The sequence below is a fragment of the Lepidothrix coronata genome, unplaced genomic scaffold (assembly GCF_001604755.1).
Source record: "Lepidothrix coronata isolate B3197 unplaced genomic scaffold, Lepidothrix_coronata-1.0 Scaffold121, whole genome shotgun sequence".
Taxonomy (NCBI): domain Eukaryota; kingdom Metazoa; phylum Chordata; class Aves; order Passeriformes; family Pipridae; genus Lepidothrix; species Lepidothrix coronata.
In genome coordinates, this window is record NW_016690301.1 from 3653404 (window position 1) to 3675422 (window position 22019).

At 55.8% G+C, this 22019-nt stretch overlaps 2 protein-coding genes across 3 annotated transcripts in view; one reads left to right on the top strand and one right to left on the bottom strand.

Moving 5' to 3' along the window:
* LOC108502557 (histidine--tRNA ligase, cytoplasmic-like) overlaps positions 1 to 2776 on the bottom strand; it is a 6054-nt gene extending 3278 nt beyond the window's left edge. The window contains exons 1-6 of the mRNA XM_017825597.1: positions 2710 to 2776; positions 2039 to 2134; positions 1129 to 1254; positions 894 to 1001; positions 387 to 485; positions 6 to 41 (exon numbers count right to left, since the gene is read on the bottom strand). Of these exons, the coding sequence (XP_017681086.1) occupies positions 6 to 41; positions 387 to 485; positions 894 to 1001; positions 1129 to 1254; positions 2039 to 2125 (456 nt within the window). The 5' untranslated portion in view covers positions 2126 to 2134; positions 2710 to 2776. The remainder of the gene's footprint in view (positions 1 to 5; positions 42 to 386; positions 486 to 893; positions 1002 to 1128; positions 1255 to 2038; positions 2135 to 2709) is intronic.
* A 438-nt stretch (positions 2777 to 3214) lies between these two features.
* ZMAT2 (zinc finger matrin-type 2) lies at positions 3215 to 14648 on the top strand. 2 transcript variants are annotated; one of them, XM_017825605.1, is made up of 6 exons: positions 3215 to 3295; positions 7971 to 8064; positions 8500 to 8623; positions 9618 to 9691; positions 11576 to 11721; positions 13183 to 14648. In XM_017825605.1, the coding sequence occupies exons 1-6, from the start codon at positions 3278 to 3280 to the stop codon at positions 13324 to 13326; spliced, it is 600 nt and encodes a 199-aa protein (XP_017681094.1). In that variant the 5' UTR covers positions 3215 to 3277; the 3' UTR covers positions 13327 to 14648. The 2 variants fall into 2 exon arrangements, with proteins under 2 accessions (XP_017681094.1, XP_017681093.1); XM_017825604.1 differs by lacking the exon at positions 3215 to 3295 and adding an exon at positions 4137 to 4248.
* The last annotated feature ends 7371 nt before the right edge of the window (positions 14649 to 22019 follow it).

Here is a 22019-nt window from a genome sequence, read left to right on the forward strand (position 1 = left end):
TTCTCTCCCACCATCTCGCTCCTCACTTCCTCCCACGGCACCTGTGAGGGGACAGAAGGGCATCTGTTACTGCAGGACATTCTCCTCACCCACTGGTTTCCCACAGTGGGGTTTCCCACTCTTCTCCTCACCACTGCCTCCACCAGCCCACATGAGCACAAGTCTGCTGACTGTCATCCTGCACATCTCACTAATTATCTGTATCTCTCTCTCTCTCACAGGAATTTTTAACAAACCACTGGAATCACCAGGTTTTATTCCAAGAGATCCCCAAATCCTTTACCCACGCCAACAACTTTGCTGCTGTGACCCTCTTTATGTCAAAAGGGGCCATGACACTGCCCAGCTCAAGACCAGAAGCATCTCCCCATGAGCCCAAGGCTGACCTTGTCCAGCTTGTCCACGGTGGAACAGGCCGTTATGAACTTGCTCTCTGGGACACCACAGACAGCAAACACACCGTTCAAAATCCGCCTGTCGTTGACCTGGGGGAGGGAGAGGCACACTTAGCTCAGGGACATCCCCCCCAGTGTCATTCCTTTGGTCCCAGTGTATGGCAATCTGCAGCTGCTGGCATTTCCTCCTGCCTTTCCCACGGGAAGGGAAGGTGCAGAGGTATGAAAACCATTCCGTGACTTTATGGTTCTAGTTGGCTGCTGGAATTTTGCAGGGGACTGTGGTTAGTCCTGGAGAGAACTCTGCCAACTGCAGACTGAGGAAGCCTCTGGGCATTCCCAGCTCAAGCTGAGGTCCAGCCTTTAGCATGAGGACACAGAGAGGCGGGATGAACTCCTGGATCAGGCCTGAGAGTGGGAACAGGTGCTGCTGTGTAAAACCCCAGGAACAATGACCACTGCTTCCCACCATGGCACAGAGAACCCGCCTGGCCTCACCTTGATGACAAAGTCCCCGAGCTGCAGGTCACTCAGGATCTCGTGCACGATCTTCAGGCACTCGGCATCGGGAATCATCGGGTCGAACTGCCCGGCGATGTCGAAGTCCTGGGGGCAGAAGCAGCAACGGAGGCTCCTGGCACAGCTGAGGGGCTTTGGCCGGGCACACCACACTGCTCTGCAGCAGCTGGAGGTGCCCCAGCCAGGAAAACCCTGCTGCCACCCCAACACTCACGCACTGGTAGAACTCGCGGTAGCGGCCCCGGGTGGTGGCCGGGTTGTCCCTCCTGTACACCTTGGCCACGTGGTAGCGCTTCATGTTGTTGACCTTGTTCATGGCCAGGTAGCGAGCGAAGGGCACCTGGGCCCAGGGAGTTAAGGATGGGAACAGGGAGATCCCTGGAGCTGCAAAGCTGAACCTCCCAGCCCCCCGTCTCCCTTTCCCTTTGCCAGGTGCTCCCCAGTTTTTTTCACAATGATGGTGGGATTTTTGGGGTGTCCTGTGCATGGCAGGAGTTGGACTTTGATGTTTCCTGTGGGTCCCTTCCAACTCAGGATATTCTATGATTTTTAGGGAAATCATCAGCCTGGACTGCGGATGAGTAGAATGAAGCAGCTGAGCTCCTCCAACACTGGGACAGCTCTATTTCCTCCTCCTGACCCACTCAGGACAACCCTATGCACACACTGACCCTCTCTCGTCATTCTACCCTCTCACAGTGTGATCAGAGGGAATTCAGTGTATGGCACAGCCCTACAGATATTGAACAGGAGAGATTTTGGGTGAGATGTGCAGGTGAAGAAGGCCTGGGATGGGCTCCTGCAGCAAACACTTCTCCAGATGGCACTGGGAAGGTGGGATGGGCAGAGCAGAGGTGGGGACTGTAACTGGGAGGACATAAAACCAGTAGAGAGGAGCAAACTGGTGCAGGTCTGCAGCCCATGGGAGGGGCTTTGCTGTGGGTCCCAGCCTGGTTGGGGGCTGGTGTGAGGTGGGGTCATGACAGTGACAGCCAGGCAGGGTGGACAAGGAGGTCCAACACCCCAGTGGGTCCTGCAGGCAGGGCAGGCCAAGGGGGACCCCACAAAGGTGGTATGCCCCCATCCCCTCGGGGTGCCACCGTCCCCTGGGGAGCTCAGGATACGGTGAGGTCGTAGCGCAGGGCCAGCAGCTCCCCTCCCTGGTCCTGCAGCTCGTAGATGAGCTTCGTGTCCTCCCCGTACTTCCCCATCAGCGTCTCCTGGGGAGGGACGAGGGGGCTGGTGACCAGGTGGCTCTGGGGCACAGAGTCCCCTGGGATGGGCACAGAGTTCAGTTCCCCCCAGAGCCCCTCAAGTCAAGCCGGAGTGGCCATTACACACATCCCCCCTCCAGCCCTCTCAGACCTGGGTCCACCTCCCCATCCCCCCACAGGTCCCAAGAGGGACTGTCACCCCTGCCCTCACCACACGAGGAGTTCCCTCAGACTTGCCCCGAATCCCCGGGGGAAGACGGAGCTCCCCAGTCCCGCAGGAGGGAGCGGGGGGGGGGGTGTCCCACAGCCCGTATGGGGGTCCCATCCTGCAGGAAGGAGCAGAGGGGGGTCCCACAGCCCCTATGTGGGTCCCGTCCCACAGGAGGGAGCAGACTTGGGGGGGTCCCATTCCGCAGAAGGGAGCAGGGAGGGGGGTCCCACAGCCCCTGTGGGGGTCCCGACCCGCAGGAAGGAGCACAAGGGGGGTCCCACAGCCCCTGTGGGGGAAGGAGCGGGGAGGGATGTCCCACAGCCGCCGTGGGGGTCCCGCCCCGCACCGAGGGGTTCCCCCCGCGCCTCACCCGCAGCTCCAGCACGGGGGTGTCGATGGCGGCCGCCCCGTGCCGCTTGAAGCAGGACACCACGGCGCCCAGCAGCCGCTCCCGCAGCGCCGCCTGCGCCGGCGGGTGGTCGCGGGTGCCCTGCCCGGGACACGGAGAACGAGCCGTGAGCGGCGGGGCCGGGCGGGAACGCTCGGTACCCACCGGCGCCGCCCGCAATCCCCGCCTTTACCTTGGGCGTCTTTAGCACCGGCACCAACCTCCCGCCGCCGCCGCCGCCCCGGGACAGAGCCGGCGACCAGGACCGGGGGATGCTCTCCCGGTTCCCAGCGAGGCGGTGCCGCGGCGGTGCCCGGCGGGCGAAAGCGGCGGCGGCGGCGATGGGGCCGATCCGCAGCATGGCCGGGGCCGGGACCGGGACCGGGGCGCCGGGAGCGCGGGGACACGTGACACCGGCGGCACGTGACACCGGCGGCACCGGGAGCGCGGGGGGACACGTGACACCGGGGGCGCACGTGACACCGGGCGGGAGGCCGCGCTTTACGGCGCCGCGCGACAGTTCCCGGTGCCGTCCCCCCCTCAGGCCGCCATGGCGTCGGGCAGCGGGGTGGGTACCCCCGGGGTAGGAGCTGCCGCGCCTCCCGACGCTCCTCCCGGGCTCGCCGGGGCTTGGGGAGNGGGGGGGGGTGTCCCACAGCCCGTATGGGGGTCCCATCCTGCAGGAAGGAGCAGAGGGGGGTCCCACAGCCCCTATGTGGGTCCCGTCCCACAGGAGGGAGCAGACTTGGGGGGGTCCCATTCCGCAGAAGGGAGCAGGGAGGGGGGTCCCACAGCCCCTGTGGGGGTCCCGACCCGCAGGAAGGAGCACAAGGGGGGTCCCACAGCCCCTGTGGGGGAAGGAGCGGGGAGGGATGTCCCACAGCCGCCGTGGGGGTCCCGCCCCGCACCGAGGGGTTCCCCCCGCGCCTCACCCGCAGCTCCAGCACGGGGGTGTCGATGGCGGCCGCCCCGTGCCGCTTGAAGCAGGACACCACGGCGCCCAGCAGCCGCTCCCGCAGCGCCGCCTGCGCCGGCGGGTGGTCGCGGGTGCCCTGCCCGGGACACGGAGAACGAGCCGTGAGCGGCGGGGCCGGGCGGGAACGCTCGGTACCCACCGGCGCCGCATCCCCGCCTTTACCTTGGGCGTCTTTAGCACCGGCACCACCCTCCCGCCGCCGCCGCCGCCCCCGCCCCGGGACAGAGCCGGCGGCCAGGACCGGGGGATGCTCTCCCGGTTCCCAGCGAGGCGGTGCCGCGGCGGTGCCCGGCGGGCGAAAGCGGCGGCGGCGGCGGCGATGGGGCCGATCCGCAGCATGGCCGGGGCCGGGACCGGGACCGGGGCGCCGGGAGCGCGGGGACACGTGACACCGGCGGCACGTGACACCGGCGGCACCGGGAGCGCGGGGGGACACGTGACACCGGGGGCGCACGTGACACCGGGCGGGAGGCCGCGCTTTACGGCGCCGCGCGACAGTTCCCGGTGCCGTCCCCCCTCAGGCCGCCATGGCGTCGGGCAGCGGGGTGGGTACCCCCGGGGTAGGAGCTGCCGCGCCTCCCGACGCGCCTCCCGGGCTCGCCGGGGCTTGGGGAGGGTCGTGGGGGCTGTGCTGAGGGCGGGCGGGCGGCGGGGCAGGGCCGTTCCGCGCTGGGGGCCCGCGGGCAGGCCGCGGCGTGAGGGGTGCGGTGGGAGAGAGCACATGCCTGCTCTTTATGTCTCTGTGTGTGTGGGCGGTGGGAGGTTCGGGGCCCTGTGAAAGGCCCTGATGTGTTAAAGGCTGGAAGGGCCCCGCCGCGATCGCGCCCGTCAGGAAGGTGGTGGGGTCGCCGTCCCGGGAGGTGTTTAAGGAAAGGGCGGACGTGGCACTCGGTGCTCTGGGCTGGGTGACGAGGTGGTGTTGGGTCACAGGGTGGACTCGGTGGTCTCAGAGGGGTTTTCCCAGCTCAGTGATTCTGTGATCCTCCCCCTGTCCCAGCCTGAGGAGGTTGAGCTGCCCCAACCTCCTGGGGATCCCACCCCACCCCAGGGACCTCCTGGGATGGGCAGTGGCTCGTGCGGGCGTCTCCCTCCTTCCCCTCCCTGTCTCCCCACTCCCTGTGGCTTCTCGGCCGTCCTGGCTGTTTCCCGGCTGGATTTCACACTGTCCTGCTGGAGAAGCAGCTCTACAACTCCCTGATAGGAGGGGGGAGCCGGGGCGGGGTAATCGGGCTCTGCTCACAGGGACCAAGGGACAGGATGAGAGGAAACGGCTCAAGCTGTGCCAGGGGAGGGTCAGGTTGGACACCAGGAGGAATTTTTTCCTGGAAAGGGTGGTCAGGCATTGGAAGGGGCTGCCCAGGGAGGTGGTGGAGTCCCCACCCCTGGAGGTGTCCACGGAAGAACTGGACATGGCGCTCAGTGCTCTGGGCTTGTGACAAGGTGGGGATTGGGCACAGGGTGAACTCCGTGGGCTGGGAGGGCTTTTCCAGCCTCAGTGATTCTGTGAATGCTGAGATGGAGTGGGTGAGTGGGATGCTGTGAGTACAGTATGGCTGGACAGCCAAGGTGGTTTGAACACCTCCAGTGACACCCCAGAGCTGCCAGCAGTGTAGCAGCTGTGTTTTTCTGCCTTTTCTGCTTTTGTCGGTCCATCTTTCCCTTCTTGAAGCCACTTGCTAGAAGTGAGAAGGGAGGCCTTGGCACAGGTTGCCCAGAGAGGCTGTGGCTGCCTCATCCCTGCAAGTGTCCAAGGCCAGGTTGGACAGGGCTTAGAGCAGCCTGGGCTAGTGGAAGGTGTCCCTGCCCATGGCAGGGGGTTGGAACTGGATGATCTTCAAGGTCCCTTCCAGCCCAAACCATTCTGGGATTCACTCTGTGATTCCATGAAGTGAGCAGTGATGGAGGTGAGCAGCAGGATTTCTCCCCAGGAGGAAGATGGGGCTTCTGGTTTATTGTCAGCTGCCAGCTGAGAATTCCTGTTGGATTGAGTCAGGCTTGACACTCCTCTATCATTTAATAGGCTTTGGTGCTGATACTGAGCAGATCATTGATGCCTATCTCAAGAGGGAACAGGAAGCTGTGGGGCACTTCTGGTTATTAATTGTTGTTAGTAATTTGGTAAATACTCTCTGAGATAATGATTTTGGGGCTTGCAGCCCCCCTGCCTCCACCAGAGCAATTCAGAAACATCCCTTCAGGTATTGTCCAAGCAAGATCTTGTCGAGCAGTTGGGCTTAATTTCTTTCCCCATGCCTGGATGAGGCAGATTGGTAAAAGAGCTGCAAAAGGCTCTTTTACTTTTATTACAACAGGAGAGAGAGAGAAGCAGCAAATAAACCTCCCCCTCTGCAGGGGGATTTGTGATAATGCCTGGCATGCAGGAGAGTCTGGAAAATACCCCCAAACGTTAATTTACACTCTGTGATATTTTCTTTTCTTTTGCTCAGGGTGGTTAATAAAACCTGTTACGACATCCTTAAAGTGCTTAAGAAAGCTCTGGGAATAAATGAGAATTTTTCTACGCCTCCCCAAGGCATTTTCATCCCTATCAGTGGTTGTTCGTTCCATTTGAAGGATTGCCAGAGGAGAGAACCTTAAATGGCTGTGCTGCTGCTGTAGCTCCAAATGGGATTTGTGTCCTTTGGATTGTGATTGGATTCTTGATTTGGCTGAACAGAGAAGGCGGGGGGAGCGTGGGGGTCCTTCTCTCCCGGAGGTGTTTTTAAATACATCTGTCCTTTTTTTAATGTGAAACTGAGAGGCTCTCCCTGCCGTGCTGAGGGAAATGCAGCTCTGTCCAGATGGGAGTTATCTGCTCAGGGAAGGCAGGAAGTGGCTGAGTTAAACCATGACTGATCCCAGGTACAGGGGCCTGAGGTGCAGATGGGGCAGACACTCGGAAGAGCCTGAGCTGGTTTGGTTAGAGTGGGTGTGGGTGGAACAGAGATTCTTGTGCAGTCACTTCTGCCCTCAGCGTTGGGGACTGGGTGAAAATCACCCCAGAAAATAGTCTTTGTGTTTGTCAGTGCCTTCACTTGAATTCAGCCTCTCTTCACACGTGTGCTGCATCCAGCTCTGGGTCCTCAGCACAGAAAAGAAATCTGTTGGAGTGAGTCCAGAGGAGGGCCTGGAGATGCTCCAAGGGCTGGAGCCCCTCTGCTCTGGAGCCAGGCTGGGAGAGCTGGGGGTGTTCACCTGGAGGAGAGAAGGCTCCAGGGAGATTTTAGAGCCCCTTCTGGTGCCTAAAGGGGCTCCAGGGGAGCTGGAGAGGGACTGTGGACAAGGGATGGAGGGAGAGGACAAGGGGGAATGGCTCCACACTGCCAGAGGGCAGGGTTAGATGGGATAATGGGAAGGAATTCTTCCCTGTGAGGGTGGGGAGGCCCTGGCACAGGTTGCCCAGAGAAGCTGTGGCTGCCCCATCCCTGGAAGTGTCCAAGGCCAGGTTGGACGGGGCTTGGAGCAACCTGGTCTGGTGGAAGGTGTCCCTGCCCATGGCAGGGGGTGGAATGAGATCCATTCCAACCCAAACTGTTCCATGATTCCATGAACTTACCCTGTCACTGCCAGAGAGAGCTCTGTGGAGCTGCTGAAGGCCCAGTGCCTCGGAGGTGTTTCTGTAGGAAGCTGCAGGAGCTTTCTGTGCATTTTGTACAGATGATTCTCTGGTACTTCCAAGCCCTGCCTTGGCAGACAGGGTTTCAGAGCCTCTTCTGGTTTGCTTTGCTGTACTTGGAAGTCCCACACTGATGCCTCTGATTTCACGGCAAAGTCTGCATTTTGATGCCTGTAACAGTCTTCCCTGCTTCTGCATTTTAATCAAACTCTCTAGCTCAGACTGTGTTTCACAGCTTCCTCATCTGTTATTTGCAACTTGGGTTCAATTGACTCTTGGAAGGAGTAGGTGTAATCTGTGCTGTGTCTGTCAGGGGGCACTTCCCAGGTCTTAGATCCAGCACTTTCAATCCCGGTTGGGTCTAGTTTTCAAGGCAAAAGCCTGGATGATCATCTCAGGAGCTATTGAGATAAACTCATTTCTTCTCTCAGTGCTCTGAAATCCTTCTGTAAGTACCCAGAGCCACGCTGAGAGTGATTCTCTTAAGCCACATCCATAATTCCTAGATAGGAAAACAAAGGACATGGGGATATAACGTAATGCCCCTAATTTACTGCCGTGGCCTCACAGGCTGAGTGATTCCACCTCTTTTCCCCCTCAGAGGTGATCAGACTGTATGATAAATGTTAATGCACTTTGTTTGCCTCCCAGACCAAGAACCTGGACTTCCGCAGGAAGTGGGACAAGGATGAATATGAGAAGCTGGCGGAGAAGCGGCTCACGGAGGAGAGAGAAAAGAAAGATGGTGCGTAGTGTGCTGGCCCCAGGCAGGCTGTGCTGTGCTGGCACCGAGTCTCCCAAATCCCTGGAGTTTGGGAGGGAGAGAGCAGCTAGAAGTCAAGTCCCAGAAGGGAAAAACTGGCTTGCTCCAGCCCTTATTCCTGTGTTTGCCACCGAGTGCATTTTTTTGACAACAGGAATTAGTGAGAACCTTTGGGGAGGGAGGGGAACAGTCAGCCCCTGAAAGAAGGAGCTCTCAGAATATGACCCAAGTCAGAGCTGGAGATACCTCAGAGATGTACCTGGTTCTAGTAGGAAGAAATTATATCCTTTACTGACTTAAAAACAAAGGTGCATTTTCTGCATGGATCAGGTGGTCCCAGGTTCCCAGCAGGCCCCTCTTCCCCAAGGGGAACATCAAATCCACCGTGTCAGCCTTGACCTTTTGTTTATGTTTTAGGCAAACCAGCTCAGCCCGTCAAAAGGGAACTTCTGCGGCACCGAGACTACAAAGTGGACCTGGAATCCAAGCTGGGGAAAACCATCGTCATCACCAAAACTACCCCTCAGTCAGAGATGGGGGGGTAGGTCATGGTCTTGTTGGAGTCTCAGAGTTGGGCTGTGTCACAGTAGGGACCCCTCACAGGGCACCAGGAGCTGGTTTCCTCCTGTGTTTGGAGCCTGGGGCAGTGGGACTGCACTGGTTTACACCTAAATTGTGTCTCCTGGGGTAACATATGGAAGAGACCCAGCAGGCTGAGCCCCTTTGGACATTATTCCTTGATATCAGTGTTGTCCAAATGTAGGAACAACAAGGAGGCAAATCTTTGCCTTGGGTTTCTTTAGCCAGACCTGCTTGCACTGAGACCAGGGCTGCTGCTGCTCTGAGGTTCTGGTTTGGATATCTGTGCACAGGGAATGGGAGAAACATCCAGGTACCTGTCCTTAGGAATGGTGTTTGGCCACTGTTTGTGTGGATTGTTTTCCACCAAAGGCTGAAAGGATTCTGAGCTCACCCTAAAGGACTGTGTTGAGTTTGTGTCACCTCAGGAGTGAGCCTGTTAGTGTCTCCCTGGCCAGCAGTGCCAGGGAGATGGGCAGCCCTGAACAGCATCCAGGGATGGAAGTGCAGCCCCTGGCTGGGCTTTTGCAGCAGCTGTTGAGATGGGCAGAAAGCAGATCAGGGAGTTGCTCTGTGAGGTGATGGGGATGGCAGGACTCACCTTGCAGCCAGGTGAGAGGCAGAGGGATGTAAAGGAACTGGGGGAGGACAGGTCACAGAATCCATCCCACCCAGCTGGGTGTGACTGGAAGGGGAAGATGCTGTGGCTGGTATTGCAGAGCAGCTCAGAATTTGGTTTCTATCGTGTCAGAGGGGTGTTGGTGTAAGGGCAGATCCCTCTGGGGTGTCTCTGTCCATCTGGAGCGTGCCCCTGCTCATTGCTCTTCCCTGGGATCCTCTTGTCCTGGAAAAAAGTCCCATATCCCAATTGACATGCAGATTGTCTCAAATAGCTGTTCTGTGGGAAGGGGTTTGTCTCATGCTTTGGGGTTAATCTTTTCTCTCTCTCCTGCCAGGTACTACTGTAATGTGTGTGACTGTGTGGTGAAAGATTCCATTAACTTCTTGGATCACATCAATGGCAAAAAACGTAAGGATCATTTCTCTGCCTCTGGTTGGTTGAGTTGAAAGGCTGTTCCCTTCCTGCATCACCCATATCTGAGGGCTGAACACATCCATGGATGAAAGTGCTTTGGACATCAGGATGTGGGGACTGTTTGCTCCTGAGAGCTGTGGAGGCACTGCCTTTATCTCCTGGCACCTTCCAGTGTGCTGGACCATTCTCATGGAATAAGCCCAGTAGAAACAGTGGTGGTGTACTCTGGTTAGGTGTATCTTCCCAGGGTCAGCAAATCCCTATGTCTCCTGAAAATCTGGAGAGAGGCTTTTCACAGCACTGAAACTGTAATGAAATTTTTAGAGAAGTGTAAGGTCTATCACTGGCCCATTTTTGGGTTGGAAACTTCTCTTTATAGAAATCAAGTGTGAAGCTCAAAACTGGCTGTCCCTGAGCTCCAGATCAGACCTTGTGAGGATGGAGGCAGAGGATGAGCAGAGGCAGGAGTGGGGCAGTTTGACTCTGGAGCTGTCTCCAGCAGTGATGTCCTGTACCTCACTCTGGTTCTTGTCTCTGCTGCTGTGATGATGCAGTTAAGTCAAGATAAAGACAAGACGGAAGAATTCCCAGTTTATCAATCTGTTCCCTTAGTGTGTTTAACCTGAAAAAGAGGATTATACCCACTGACTGTGATCATTGCTTTTCCTTGGCATGTTCAGAGAGTGGGGGAACGTGGAGAAATTAAAGGAGCAGCAGGATACACTGACACACTTCCCAAGTTGTTCCTTCCCTTAGAGGTGTTTTTGGCTCCTTGTGGAAGTCAGCAAATGGCCCCTTTGCACAAAGGCAGGGAGGGGTGTGCTCCAGACCTGCACAAGGAGCAGTTTGAGAACTGGGGGTTCAGAAGAGATCTGAGAGCTGGTTTTCTGTAGCTCAGAAAAGGAAACCCAATGTGTTAAAGCCCTGTGCTTTTATGTGGATGGGAGGAGGGTGTTGACATGCCTTGTTTGACATGTTGGGAGATTGGCAAGAAATCCATATGAGAGAGCCTGGAATCCAAAATCCTGGCATGGCTGTGTAGATGGGATGAGATGCAGGGTTGAGCTGGGGCTGGAAAGTGGCTGATGCACAGTACCTTGGTATGAGTACATTGAGAGCTTTTGATCCAAGGCCATAAATCTGGCTTAAACCTGCTTGTTCTTGGCAGTCCTCTTATTATTCCTGGTGTATAGTTTGAGCTTCCAAGTGCTTTTGCACCCCTGGGACAAACCCATGCACGGCTGCTGGAGTCAACAGGCTGTTTGGATCTACCCAGGAATGCGGGTTGGAGACATTGCTGGGGATGGCCCCTCCAACCTAGGCTTGCCCATGAGTGAGAAACTGGGAATCTGCTCTAAAGAGACACTAAAGTTGCAGCCTGGCTTGATATTTCCTGTTCCTGCTTTAGTGAGCAATGTCCTGTGTAATTCAGGATCTCTGAGTGCCACTCATGTCTTGTTTAGCATCACCCACTGCCAAGAGATACCAGTCTGCCAGTTCTATTACGGCTCCTTTTTCAACACTCCAACCCTTTTTTATTCCACTGGTCCAAGTTTAAATTTCCTGAAGCATCAGAGCACCAACATGACAGGGAGCATCCAAATAGGGAGCCTTAAAAGAACAGTGTTTGTCTTGTTACAAGTAATGTTTGGCTTGTTGTGGTCACTGCTGGTTTGGGTTATGGTGTCCCCCTAAAGCCCACGCCCTCTGACCTAAGAAATCCTTGTGCACGGGGGTAGTCCTGGCCTGGAAGCTGCTTTGAGGGGATGGATGAGAGGCAGGAAGATGCTGCTGTGCTGTTTCAGTTGGGGTCAGGGATGGGGACTGTGCAGAGCACTGAGGGCTGCAGGTGTTGCTGATTCCACTCCTGTTCTCCAGACCAGAGAAATCTGGGCATGTCCATGCGGGTGGAGCGTTCCACGCTGGACCAGGTGAAGAAACGCTTTGAGGTGAACAAGAAGAAGATGGAGGAGAAGCAGAAGGACTATGACTTCGAGGAGAGGATGAAGGAACTCCGTGAGGAGGTGAGTCTGGGGCAAAAACTGAGGAAGCAAAGCTCCCCAGAATCACATTTTGGGAGGAAATCAACCCTGCTTCCTAATCTTGTTCCACAGAAGCCTTGTTCTTGGTATCACTCCTGTCTGCAGCTATGAGTGGGTTTTGGTTTTTTATTATTTACTCTTTTAAAGGTTTTTGCTGCTGTCTCTGGAAACCCTTGTCCCCATTTTCTGTGGGAGGATAACTTTTGGTGGTTCGGGTTTCCACTGAATGCCACACAAGCCCACTTTTTGTCTCCCATTAGTTGTGTTGGAACTTGGGTGCTCTGAAAGCAGACCTGTGTCTTTGTCCCTTATCTTCCACAGTTCTTAGGATTGCTGGGATCCTCCTCCACGTGGCACTTGCTTCTGTGTGGCCTCCTTGAGTGTCAAAGGGCTTTGTGAGCAGTGTGCTGTGGTGTGAGATGTGTGAGGAGGAGGTGAAAGACAACAGATCCCTCTCAAACCAGGGCTTAGGTGTCAGTAAACATGAAAATCAAGTTGACTTGAAAGCCCACCAAAGTTCTGACAGCTGAGGAGCTGCTATGGATGCTTCTCCTCCATCAGCAGCCGTGTAATAACCCAAGATTACAAATCACTGCCTGTTTGAGTCTCTCTGCCCAAGCCCTGAGCTTTGCTTCACCACAGGGGAGCTCTCTGGGGTGCTCACAGAGCAGCCCCATCCTCTGCCCTTGGGCAAAGCCCCGTCTGTTTGGGGGGGGTAGGAGGGAGGTGCCCCAGCAGCACAGGGAGTGCTGTGGGTTGGAAAGCTGCTGCCAAGTCCATGGATGGCAGCAAGGAAATGGGCAGCAACTCCTGGCGCAGCTTTCTCCAGGGCACGGTGCTGGGGATGGCAGGAGCAGTTGGTAAGATGGGAGCTGAAGCCATGCTTGGTGTCACCTGGTACAAGCCTGGCTTTGTTCCAGGGCTCGTGATCCTCACAGAGCAAAACACTTTGATTAGAGCAGCGCAAACTCTTTGATGCCAACCCCCCCCTCCAAAGCTGCTCAGAGCTTTAGCTTCTGTTCCAGTGAGCAGCTGTCACTCTGCCAGGCCGAGAGCCAACAGGCATCACAGTCACTGGCACGGGGCGTCGGATGAGGGAACAGCCTCCTGCTTTCAAACCAGCTCCCTCTTGCCTCAGCCTTCATTCCAGGCATAACTTGTGATGTTTGCTCAGAAGAGAGAGTTTCATAACACTTTTTTTTTTTTTTTGGCTACATCTTGTGTGTGTGGGTCTGCTCTTGGGGTGGGAGGCGGGGTGGTCTGGATTCTCTGGGAAATGTTCTCCTCAGAGACCACAGGCCAGGATTTCTGCTGCCTATTTCCTCAGGCACAACTTGGGTGCCGTAGGCAGGACATGGCTTTAGCTGTGCAGTGCCCAGTGTCTCAAGAGCTCCCTCAGCTCAGGAGGTGCAAATTGTGTTGCTGTTGTGTCCCTTGCTGCAGGAGGAGAAGGCCAAAGCCTACAAGAAGGAGAAGCAGAGAGAGAAGAAGAGGCGGGCGGAGGAAGATTTGACCTTTGAGGAGGATGATGAAATGGCAGCTGTGATGGGCTTCTCTGGTTTTGGCTCAACCAAAAAGAATCACTGAGCAGCTCCGGACTCTCCTCTTTCTCTAAACAGTTTGTTTTTACCCAGGGAACTCTGGATAACTCTTCAAAGACTTGATGGAGGACTTGTATGTAAATCTCTCAGTAGAAGTTGGCTGGAGGAGTCGAAAAGTGATTCCATGCTCTACCTGTGCTGCAGAACAAGCTCCGCCTCTCATTAGCTTCCCATCTCCTTCTGTGTCCTAGATCTGGCTGCTCAGCTGCTCTGTGGCCGTGTGCGTGCCGGGAACTGCTCTGCTGGGTACATTTTTGTGTCAATAAAGTGCAGCCATTCTGCACAGGTGGCCTGGTTCAGGATTAATCTAGTTGTCAACCAGGCCCTAGTTGTCACCCAGGCTGTGTTTGAGGCACAGGGAGGGATCCAGGTTTTTTTGGGATCGTAATGGAAGGAAATGTGCCACAGCAAGCGGTGTGAGCGGTACAACCTGCATCTTCATGGCTTGTGCTGAGCAGGGCTGGTGTCTGCATGGAGTCTGGGTTGCCAAAACTTTCCTGTGTGTTTTACCTGCAAGGGAGACTTCCCTGCTTTTTCTTTGTGTTTTATCCCATAATTATCCCTCTTTAAGGCAGGGGAGAAATTCCTCCCCACGACTGGTCTAGGATAGAGCCAATGAAAGAAAGGTGTGTTCGATTTGCCAGAAATAAATTGACTCTTTTAATGGGTCCTTTGGTGGGAGTTTGATGCCTTATTTATTTTGAGAGCTTCTGCTGCCCACTGAGAAGAGCTGCTGATGTCTCCTGTCAGCACAAAGCTGGGCTGGCCTTCTGGGGACCTCGATGGAGACAAAGGCGTGGCGTGTGCCCCCCTCTCCTGGCTCAGCTCCCAGCTGCCCTAGATGGGCAGTTGCCATCATTCTTGGTTTTTTTAAGTAATTCTGGAGAAGGGTGTAAGAACTTGGGAGAGGGAAGGGACTTCAGGGCTGGGGACCTGCATTTCCATCATGCAATCCAAGACAGGCTGGGCTGCTTTCCAGATTTTATCAGCCTTAGTATATTAAGGGCCATTTTTTTCCTGTCTACTGGCTGTCAGTGTCTTTTCACCTCTGCCCTCCCCTAAATCCACTTCATTTCAGCTTTTATTTACCTCAGTCAAACCTTGTGTGACTCATTTCCGTCTGCAGTTAGGATTTATATTTTGCATGGCTGGGTTTTCGCGGCTCTGTCTCACTCTCCTCTCTCTTTTTATGTATATTGATGAAATCCTTGCGCTTGCCCTTCTCCGTGCTCGTATGAAATTTCCAGCCTGGGGAAGGCTGCAGTGTTTAGCCTGCTCTTTCTAATACATCTAGAACAAATCCTGTAATGTTGTGCTGCTGTTTTAATTCCTTAATCTTAGCCTGCTGACAGCTTCATTGCCTCAGGTCTTTCCGCTTCAATTCAGATTATAATCCCCGTTGAAGATGCTATTGAAATGATATATAGCCAGTCAGATACAGCTGTCCTTGGAGGTTTGACCCTTTTAACTTGGCAATCCTTTGACTTCGGCTCTCTGAGCACACGGGCTGGGAGGGCAACTTTCATTCCAGCCACGTTCCCAGCGCTGTGCAGGCTGCAGCACGTGGCTCCGGCTGAATGGGAGAGCGGAGACGCTCGCGCCTTCGTGCCCTCCGGGGTGCGAAAGGGATGCTGCCGTGGTTTCATACACATTAAAAGTTTAGGATGTTTCAGAGAAGATTTAGCAGCAGCCATTTTATCCCAGCCACCAGCTCTGCAGACACCCAGCCCCTCTCCGCAGCCGGGGACTCGGTTGGCACTGCTTGGGAAGGGCTGCCCCGCACCCTCCCTCTTTCCCAGCTTGTGACCTTGGAGCCAGTGGCTGCTGCCTTGGTTTCCCCATGGAGCATCCTGCTGTTCTTGTCCATCCTGGCACACGCAAGGGGCAAGGTATGAAATGGGCAGCCCCCAAGAAAACCTTCCCTGGGGAGGTGGTCGGGCTTGCTCAGCCTCCTGCCACCGGGCCCTTCCCTGCCTGCTGCTCCCGGTCCCTGCGAGACGGGGAGGAAATCCCTCCGCAGTGCAGCGCTTTCATTAACGAGATTCCTCTTGGGTGTAAAGCCTGTCCTCCCCAAACCCATCCCGAGGCCACCTGCGCCCCGGGGGCCGAAGCCCCGGCCCCAGCTCCCCGTGCTGGGGCTGCTCACGCCGGGGGAGTGCAGCTCTTTGTCTCGGCGGCTTGCTGGGAGCAGTGGTGTGTGCGGCAGCAGATACAAGCTCTTGCTGGATTCCCAGCAGCGGGAGCTGCCTCTAGCCAAGGATGAAAAGCTGGTTTCATGGGAGGAAATAATATTTAGAGAAGAGAGATAACATTCCCTGCACCAGCCACGTTAACCCTTTACTCCCACTGCTGTTTGGGGGGGTGTTAACCCTTAGCTCGTGGCTCCCAATACTAGAGCTGTTGGGTCTCTATGACTCTTCATTACTATTCACCATCTCCATGATGAATTTAAGGTGCTGGATGTGCCTGTATAGGTCAGGACTTGGGGTTTTGATTGGAGAGAGCGAGGCTCCAGCTCTGCACCTCCCCTTCCTGCTTCCCCTCCCACCCCAGCAAACAGGGCCAGGTGATCTGTACCTGCTGGGTCCTCTATTTGCTCTTGTCAAAAGGGGATGCAGCTCTTCCACGGGTTAAAACTGGGATCTGGTGGGGTAAGGAGGGGCATTTTGCGTGGTTCCCACATCCAGGCTGGGGTGTCCTGCCTGGTCTTGCTGTGAAAGTGTTTTGAGGTGCCTGGAGCCAGCTTGGTGCTTGTTCCCAGCACCTGGGCAGAGGTACAAGGCTCTGCCTTGGGCATGGGGCAGTTCCTCATGACCTGTGGCTCAGAGGACATGGGGGAAGGATGAGGGTGTCCTAGCCAGGCTGGGGACCACGCTCAGCCTGAGCTGGCCTCCTGTGGCTGCATCCTATTAAATATTGATGGCAGTGTTTGGAGATGCATCCATAGCAGACCCTAGAGAAAACAAATCTGTCTTGCCCTCTCCACTTCCTCTCTCCCAGATTTCTTCCCTGGCCTCACCCTGGAGAGGAGGACTGAGGCCTCATGGAGTGGCTAAGCACCAATATCCTGCTGTTCTTCCCCTTTCCTTCCTTCCTGGGCACCCCTCAACCCTGCCCTCTCCTGCCAGCCCACCTTCCCTTCACTCTTTGCATGTCCTCCTTGGGACTGGGGGAGCAGCAGCAGCATTCCCACCATCCCAGTAAAATGACTGGGATCAGGGACCTGGAGTGATTCTAGAGAAGGGGTCCCAACCCAGCCCTGTGTGTTGCTCTGCCTGGGCCAGCTGAATCGTTCCCTGCTTCCATGACTTTATTAGCAAAAGACAAGGCTTTTCAGCACTCTACATCAGTTTTACATCCCGAAAGGTTTAAGAGCTTGGCAGGAGCTCCAGTCCTCCCACTGCTCAGGCCACAAGCTACTGCTGCCCCAGTTAGGCAGCCATTCCTGCCATTTGCCATCATTACAGCTAAACAACATCCATGGGCAATATCCCTGGAAACTCTCCTGCCTTGCTTTGACCTGGTGCGGTGGTGCCAGGAGGCTGTGCCACCAAATCCCTGTTTTACTGAGGCCTCTGGGTCTTTCACAATCCATCAGCTGACCTGCTGCTGTGGCATCATCCCACACAACCCCAGAGCCAGTATTCCTGCCCCTCCAAGTCTATGGAAACCCTGAGAGCCACCTGGATCAGTCAACCCTTGGCCCAACCTGTCCTACTTTCCTCATGCAGGGGGACAAGGTGTCCCCAGAGGAGAGCCCCACCTGTGGAAGGGCAAAGGTTCAGCCCCTGGTTGGAGCTGGGGTTGCTGCAGAAGGGAGCAGGAATCATAGAATCCTGGAATGGTTTGGGCTGGAAGGGGCATCAAAGCTCATCTCATTCCAACCCCCTGCCAGGGACACCTCCCACTATCCCAGGTTGCTCCAAGCCCTGTCCAACCTGGCCTTGAACACTTCCAGGGATGGGGCAGCCACAGCTTCTCTGGGCCATTGAGGAAGGGATGGGAGGCAGGGTGGAGACTTGTAGGGGGGAAATCCCTGGGCTGGGAGGTTTTTGCTTCCCACCTGCAGCTTAGATGGGAAACTCAGACATAGGTTTTTCAAACAGGGGACACCCACAGTGAAGTGGTTCTTGACCTGGAGACCTCAGCAAGCTGGGCCACTCTCCAAACAATTTTTGGCTCAGTCCACAAACATGGAACAAGCGGGGCTCTTGAGTGTTCCAAACTGGAAGGAAGGAGAGAGCCCTGGTGCCTCCCCCATCCCAGTCGGATCTGCTGCCACAGCCAGGTTGGAGGCTTGCTGGAAGGATGGATGATTTCTGGGCTCAGTGTGGGGCTCCTGAGCACAGGGGAGGTTTTGCTTTGTTGCAAGCAAAGTACAAAACCATCATCAGCCAGAGAACAAACAGCTCCGGGCTGGAGAGGGAGCAGGGAGAGGGAGGTGGGGAGGAGCAGGGGGAGCGCGGGGACAGGGCGTCCGCAGGAGGTTTTTCGGGGACTTGTGATCTCAGAGCAAATTTCTGCTGTTGGCTGCGCACCAGTGGCACCATTTCACCAACTCATGCGTGCCTCCCCACCGCCAGCTCCGCGGCGCTGAGCGCCCCGGGGGGGTCAGGGCCGCTCCGCGGAGGGCTGCGGGAATATGGTCCCTGCTCGGAGAGCGTGTGATCTGCCAGGCAGCCAGGGAGCCCCGGGGACACTGCCATGCCTTTGTTCCTCCTTCTCTTTCTTTTCCACCTTCAGATTTTTTTTTCCCTCTGCTTCCAGCTGCGTATGCAGCACTCCCCCCCCCCTCTTTCCACCCACAGTTCCTGTCTTGATTTTCCTTCCCCTCTACAAATATGTGTTCCTTAGGCTCCTTCTCCTCCCTGCCCGGCTCCCCCCGTCAGCGTTGCCTTCCCAAACTTCTCTTTTTTCCTTTCTCCCCGTTCTCCCACAGGCCCTCCTCATCCCTTCCCCTTCCTGCTTCTCTCCCCTTCCCTCCAGCCTCTCGGGCTCCCGTTCACTCACTCGTCTCCCCTTCTCTGACAGTTTGGGGGAAATCTGTCTGTGTCAACACACAAATTCCATTATTTATTGGCTGAGCTGAGCGGGGTCCTACACTCGTCTGTAATTGTCTCCAGATCAAAGCGGCTGCTGATGGCAGCTTTGCCTTCTCGCAGCAGAACACCACCCCCAGCTTCCAGCTCCCCATCCTCCCGGGGGAGTCGGGTGCGTGTGCGTCGACACCCTCGATGACTGATCTCCCAGACAGAGAGGAAAGAAGTAGGGCTGGTGGGGGAGAAAAGGGAGACCTGGAGGATCTGCAAAGCTCCCAGGAGAAGATGGGGATGTTGGGGAGTGTCCCAGGGGGACACACAGTCCCTGGTAGAGGCCAGGAGAGAGTGGGAAGGTAGAGGTGGTCCGTATCCTGGGAATGGGGACAGAGAAATGAAGTGAAAGGAGGGGCAGGGAAACAGGAAACATTCCCATATCTGTCCAAGACTGGAAGAATTAGAATTTTTACTCCAGAGATCCAGGATCTGATTCCATAGAATCAGATGGCTAAAAACTAGAAAAAGGGACAAAGGAAACATACCTTTTCCTGCCTTTCCCTTCTGAAACCACCAGCCCATCCCAGGGATGTGGGACTCCAACATGGACTGCAGGCACTGGGATATTGTTTGGGTGTTGATGCAAGATGTGTGTGGGGAGAGGACAAGGAAACATCCAGTCCAACTTCTGCCCCTTGGCCTCCTTGCTAGGGTCTCAGCTCCAACTTTTCCAGCTGCTCTTTAGCGCATTGCCCAAGGAGAGGGGAGGAGAGGAGAGGTTTCAGGATCTAAGCACAGGATCATGAGTTCTGCCAAGGGAAGCTGTAAGGGTTATGTTTGGGCTGTGTTAGGGTTGTAACCCCTTACTTTGGGAGCTGACAAGGTACTCCCTTGTGGCTACAGGACCTTCTTCTCAGGGAAGAGCAGGTCGAATTTCTTGTAGTATCACCCACACAGAGAGGAGAGCTGCAGAGGTTTCTCTGCTGGAGGAGGTGAGGTCAGTCAGAACCCCTCTCCCCGGGACCAGTCTTCCCATTTTATCAGGATATACCGGGGAATTTCGGAGTCTTTTTTTTCACACAGATCTGCAGACACCAAAAGACATGGCCACCATCAACAGTCCTGGCAGCTCAATTCTCTCTCACTGCCCAATACATGAAGATGTCAGGCTCAAGCCATGGCTCTACAGTCCTAAGACTGCTCTGTTGTCCCCAGCCTTCCTCCTTGTGACACCTGCCTGGCTTTACCATCAAACCTTCTCTGGCTTATTTTTGCACAGAATTCAGGCAGTTTCACTTACGCTTCTCCCTGAACGGTATTTTTCCAAGCCTTGAATCAGTTTTTTAATCTTCTTTCAAAACTTCAGGCACAGGTACTGTGCGTAATATTCCAAGATCAGTCACACTGGTGCCTGACAGAGGAGAGGTGTCACCTCCTCTCTCCCAGAGCCTCTGCTCTTCCCCCATGCAATCATTTCACTCTTGCTCACCTTTACTTTTCTGCTCACTGATCTCCCCTTCCTTCTCAGTCCTTCTCAGCAGAGAAGGGACATTCCCTTAGGACATTTTAGGGAGACCCGCTCAGAGGATACCCAGGGCAATATGAGTCCCAGCTCTCAGGATAATGGGGGCATATCCTTCTTTTGCTTTGGGTCCCTGGTCTCTTATTTCAAGATCAACAAGACACCAGCCATTAGAGCAGCTCTCTTTGCAGGTTGGGCCTGCAAGAAATTCCCCTCCTCTGGAGCAGGAGGGGACACATTGGCTTCCTGAGCTGCCAGTGAAGTCTGTGTCTTACAGGGAGCCAGAACTGCCTCCCCCAGAAGCTGAGCAAAAATGGGCCCCATGTCCTGAAAATGCTCAAAAGTAGGTGATGGCTACAGAGGGTCCACTTGGAGCTGAGCCCGTGTCTCAGCTGCCATCTGTCCCAGGCAGAGGGACTGGGGGAGTTGTTCCAAAAAAATCCAGTGTCCTCTACCGGTGGTGACCCTTGAGTTGGTCACCTCAGCTACATCTTCTCACCTACAAACCAAACAGGACTTCATGAACACATCCTGTCTGGTGCAAAAGGTCTCCCTGCACTGCTGCTGGGGAAGAGGAGGGTGCTGAGCAATTCCAGTACCCTGCAGGCCAGAGCACATAGACAAGGACTTCCAGTGGGAATGGAGTCCCGGCATCCTTCATTGCTCCATTCACCTCTGTGCATGGGGTCTGTGAAGAGAAATGGCTCCTGACAAACATAGGACCTGCACCCTCAGACCCTGGGCTCTTGGGCAGTGATCTCCCTCGCCTTGGTGACCTCCTCACCTCTGCTCAGTGCGGGTTGCTACAGATTGGGACTTTCTGAATCACACCAGGGTTTTGTTCCATCAGGATCTCTGGAGGTCCCTGGCCCATCTCTGCTCAGAGCTAGAGATCAGGAGGATTTCCAGGATGGCAATTCCTGCCCCAGTCTGGTCCCTGTGACAGTGTTTATCACCCTCACAGCGAAGATTTTTTCCATAATAAGAACTTCCTTTCTCCAGCTCATGCCCCTAGCTTTTCATCCTGCCTCTGAAAGGAGTTGGGCGTGTTTCACGTCTTGCATCCCAGCATCCAAGGGCAGGCAGAGTGCCCACCAGCCCTGATAAACTCTCCAAGACAGCCACCATCCCCTCCAGGGCATGGGCTTTCCTCCCAAGGGGGGAACCAAGGTTTGGAGAGGAAGAAGCAGCATCCTGCTGCACAGAGCATTGTGGCTTCAAAAACCAAACCCCCCCCAGCACCTGACCCTGCAGAAGCAACCCCAGAGTGACTTCCCAGCTGCGGGGCCAGGGCTGCTCTCCTTCCCACCAGGGACCCCCTCCCACCATGGTTGCCCTCTTGGGCACCACAAACTGTAACTGCTCCCGCTTGGAGCGAGAAGGGCGCAGTGAAGCCACATGCACGGCTGGGCAGACGGGAGCCCTGGGGAGCTGGGGGAAGGGCTGCGTGGTCTGGCAGGGACAGTGTTTCTTGCAGCCCCTTGTGCTGCCCCAGAACGCAGCAGGCAGGAAAATGGAGTGACAGTGGTGGCTGGGCAAGGTTTGGTTCCCCCAGGCAGCTGGGTGATGGTCCCCCCCAACCCTGCTCTCTGCGTGGCTTTTCCAAGGCAGCTCAACCTGCGGCACATCCTGCTGCATCCCACCCTGATCTCTCCGGGTGGCCTTGCCAAGGCACGTCAGTGCTGACCTGCGGCAACCGGCCACCCACCCGCCCGTGCCAAGGCATCTCAGAGAGACATCCCCCTTCTAGCTTCCAGCATCTTCCAAAAACAAGCTCCTAGCTGCGTCCTGATTCCTCACCCCAAGAGAGCAGAGCTGGCAGCTGAACACACCCCTGCACCACAAGAGGGGCCTTAAAATCTGCAGGACATGAAGTGGGGTGTTGGTGGGGGTGCTGCACTGTCCACCCCATCCCACTCCTTCGCTGCCCTCCCAAACAGGGCTCTTTTTTGGATCCCCTGTCCCTCTGCAGCACTCCCAGCCTGTGCCATTTCCTTCAGGAAAGGAATCCACCAAACAAGTCTGTACCTCCTCTCAAGCCCCCACACGTTTTTGACCTTGGTCCCCCAGAATTGTGGGGGCTGGGAAAGGGGCAGGAAGAGACCCCAAGGTCTGAGGAGATGA

Coding starts and splice junctions, on each gene's coding strand:
- ZMAT2 (XM_017825605.1), top strand. Junction 8,065..8,499: donor GGAGAGAGAAAAGAAAGATG/GTGCGTAGTGTG, acceptor TTTATGTTTTAG/GCAAACCAGCTCAGCCCGTC. Junction 9,692..11,575: donor TCACATCAATGGCAAAAAAC/GTAAGGATCATT, acceptor CCTGTTCTCCAG/ACCAGAGAAATCTGGGCATG.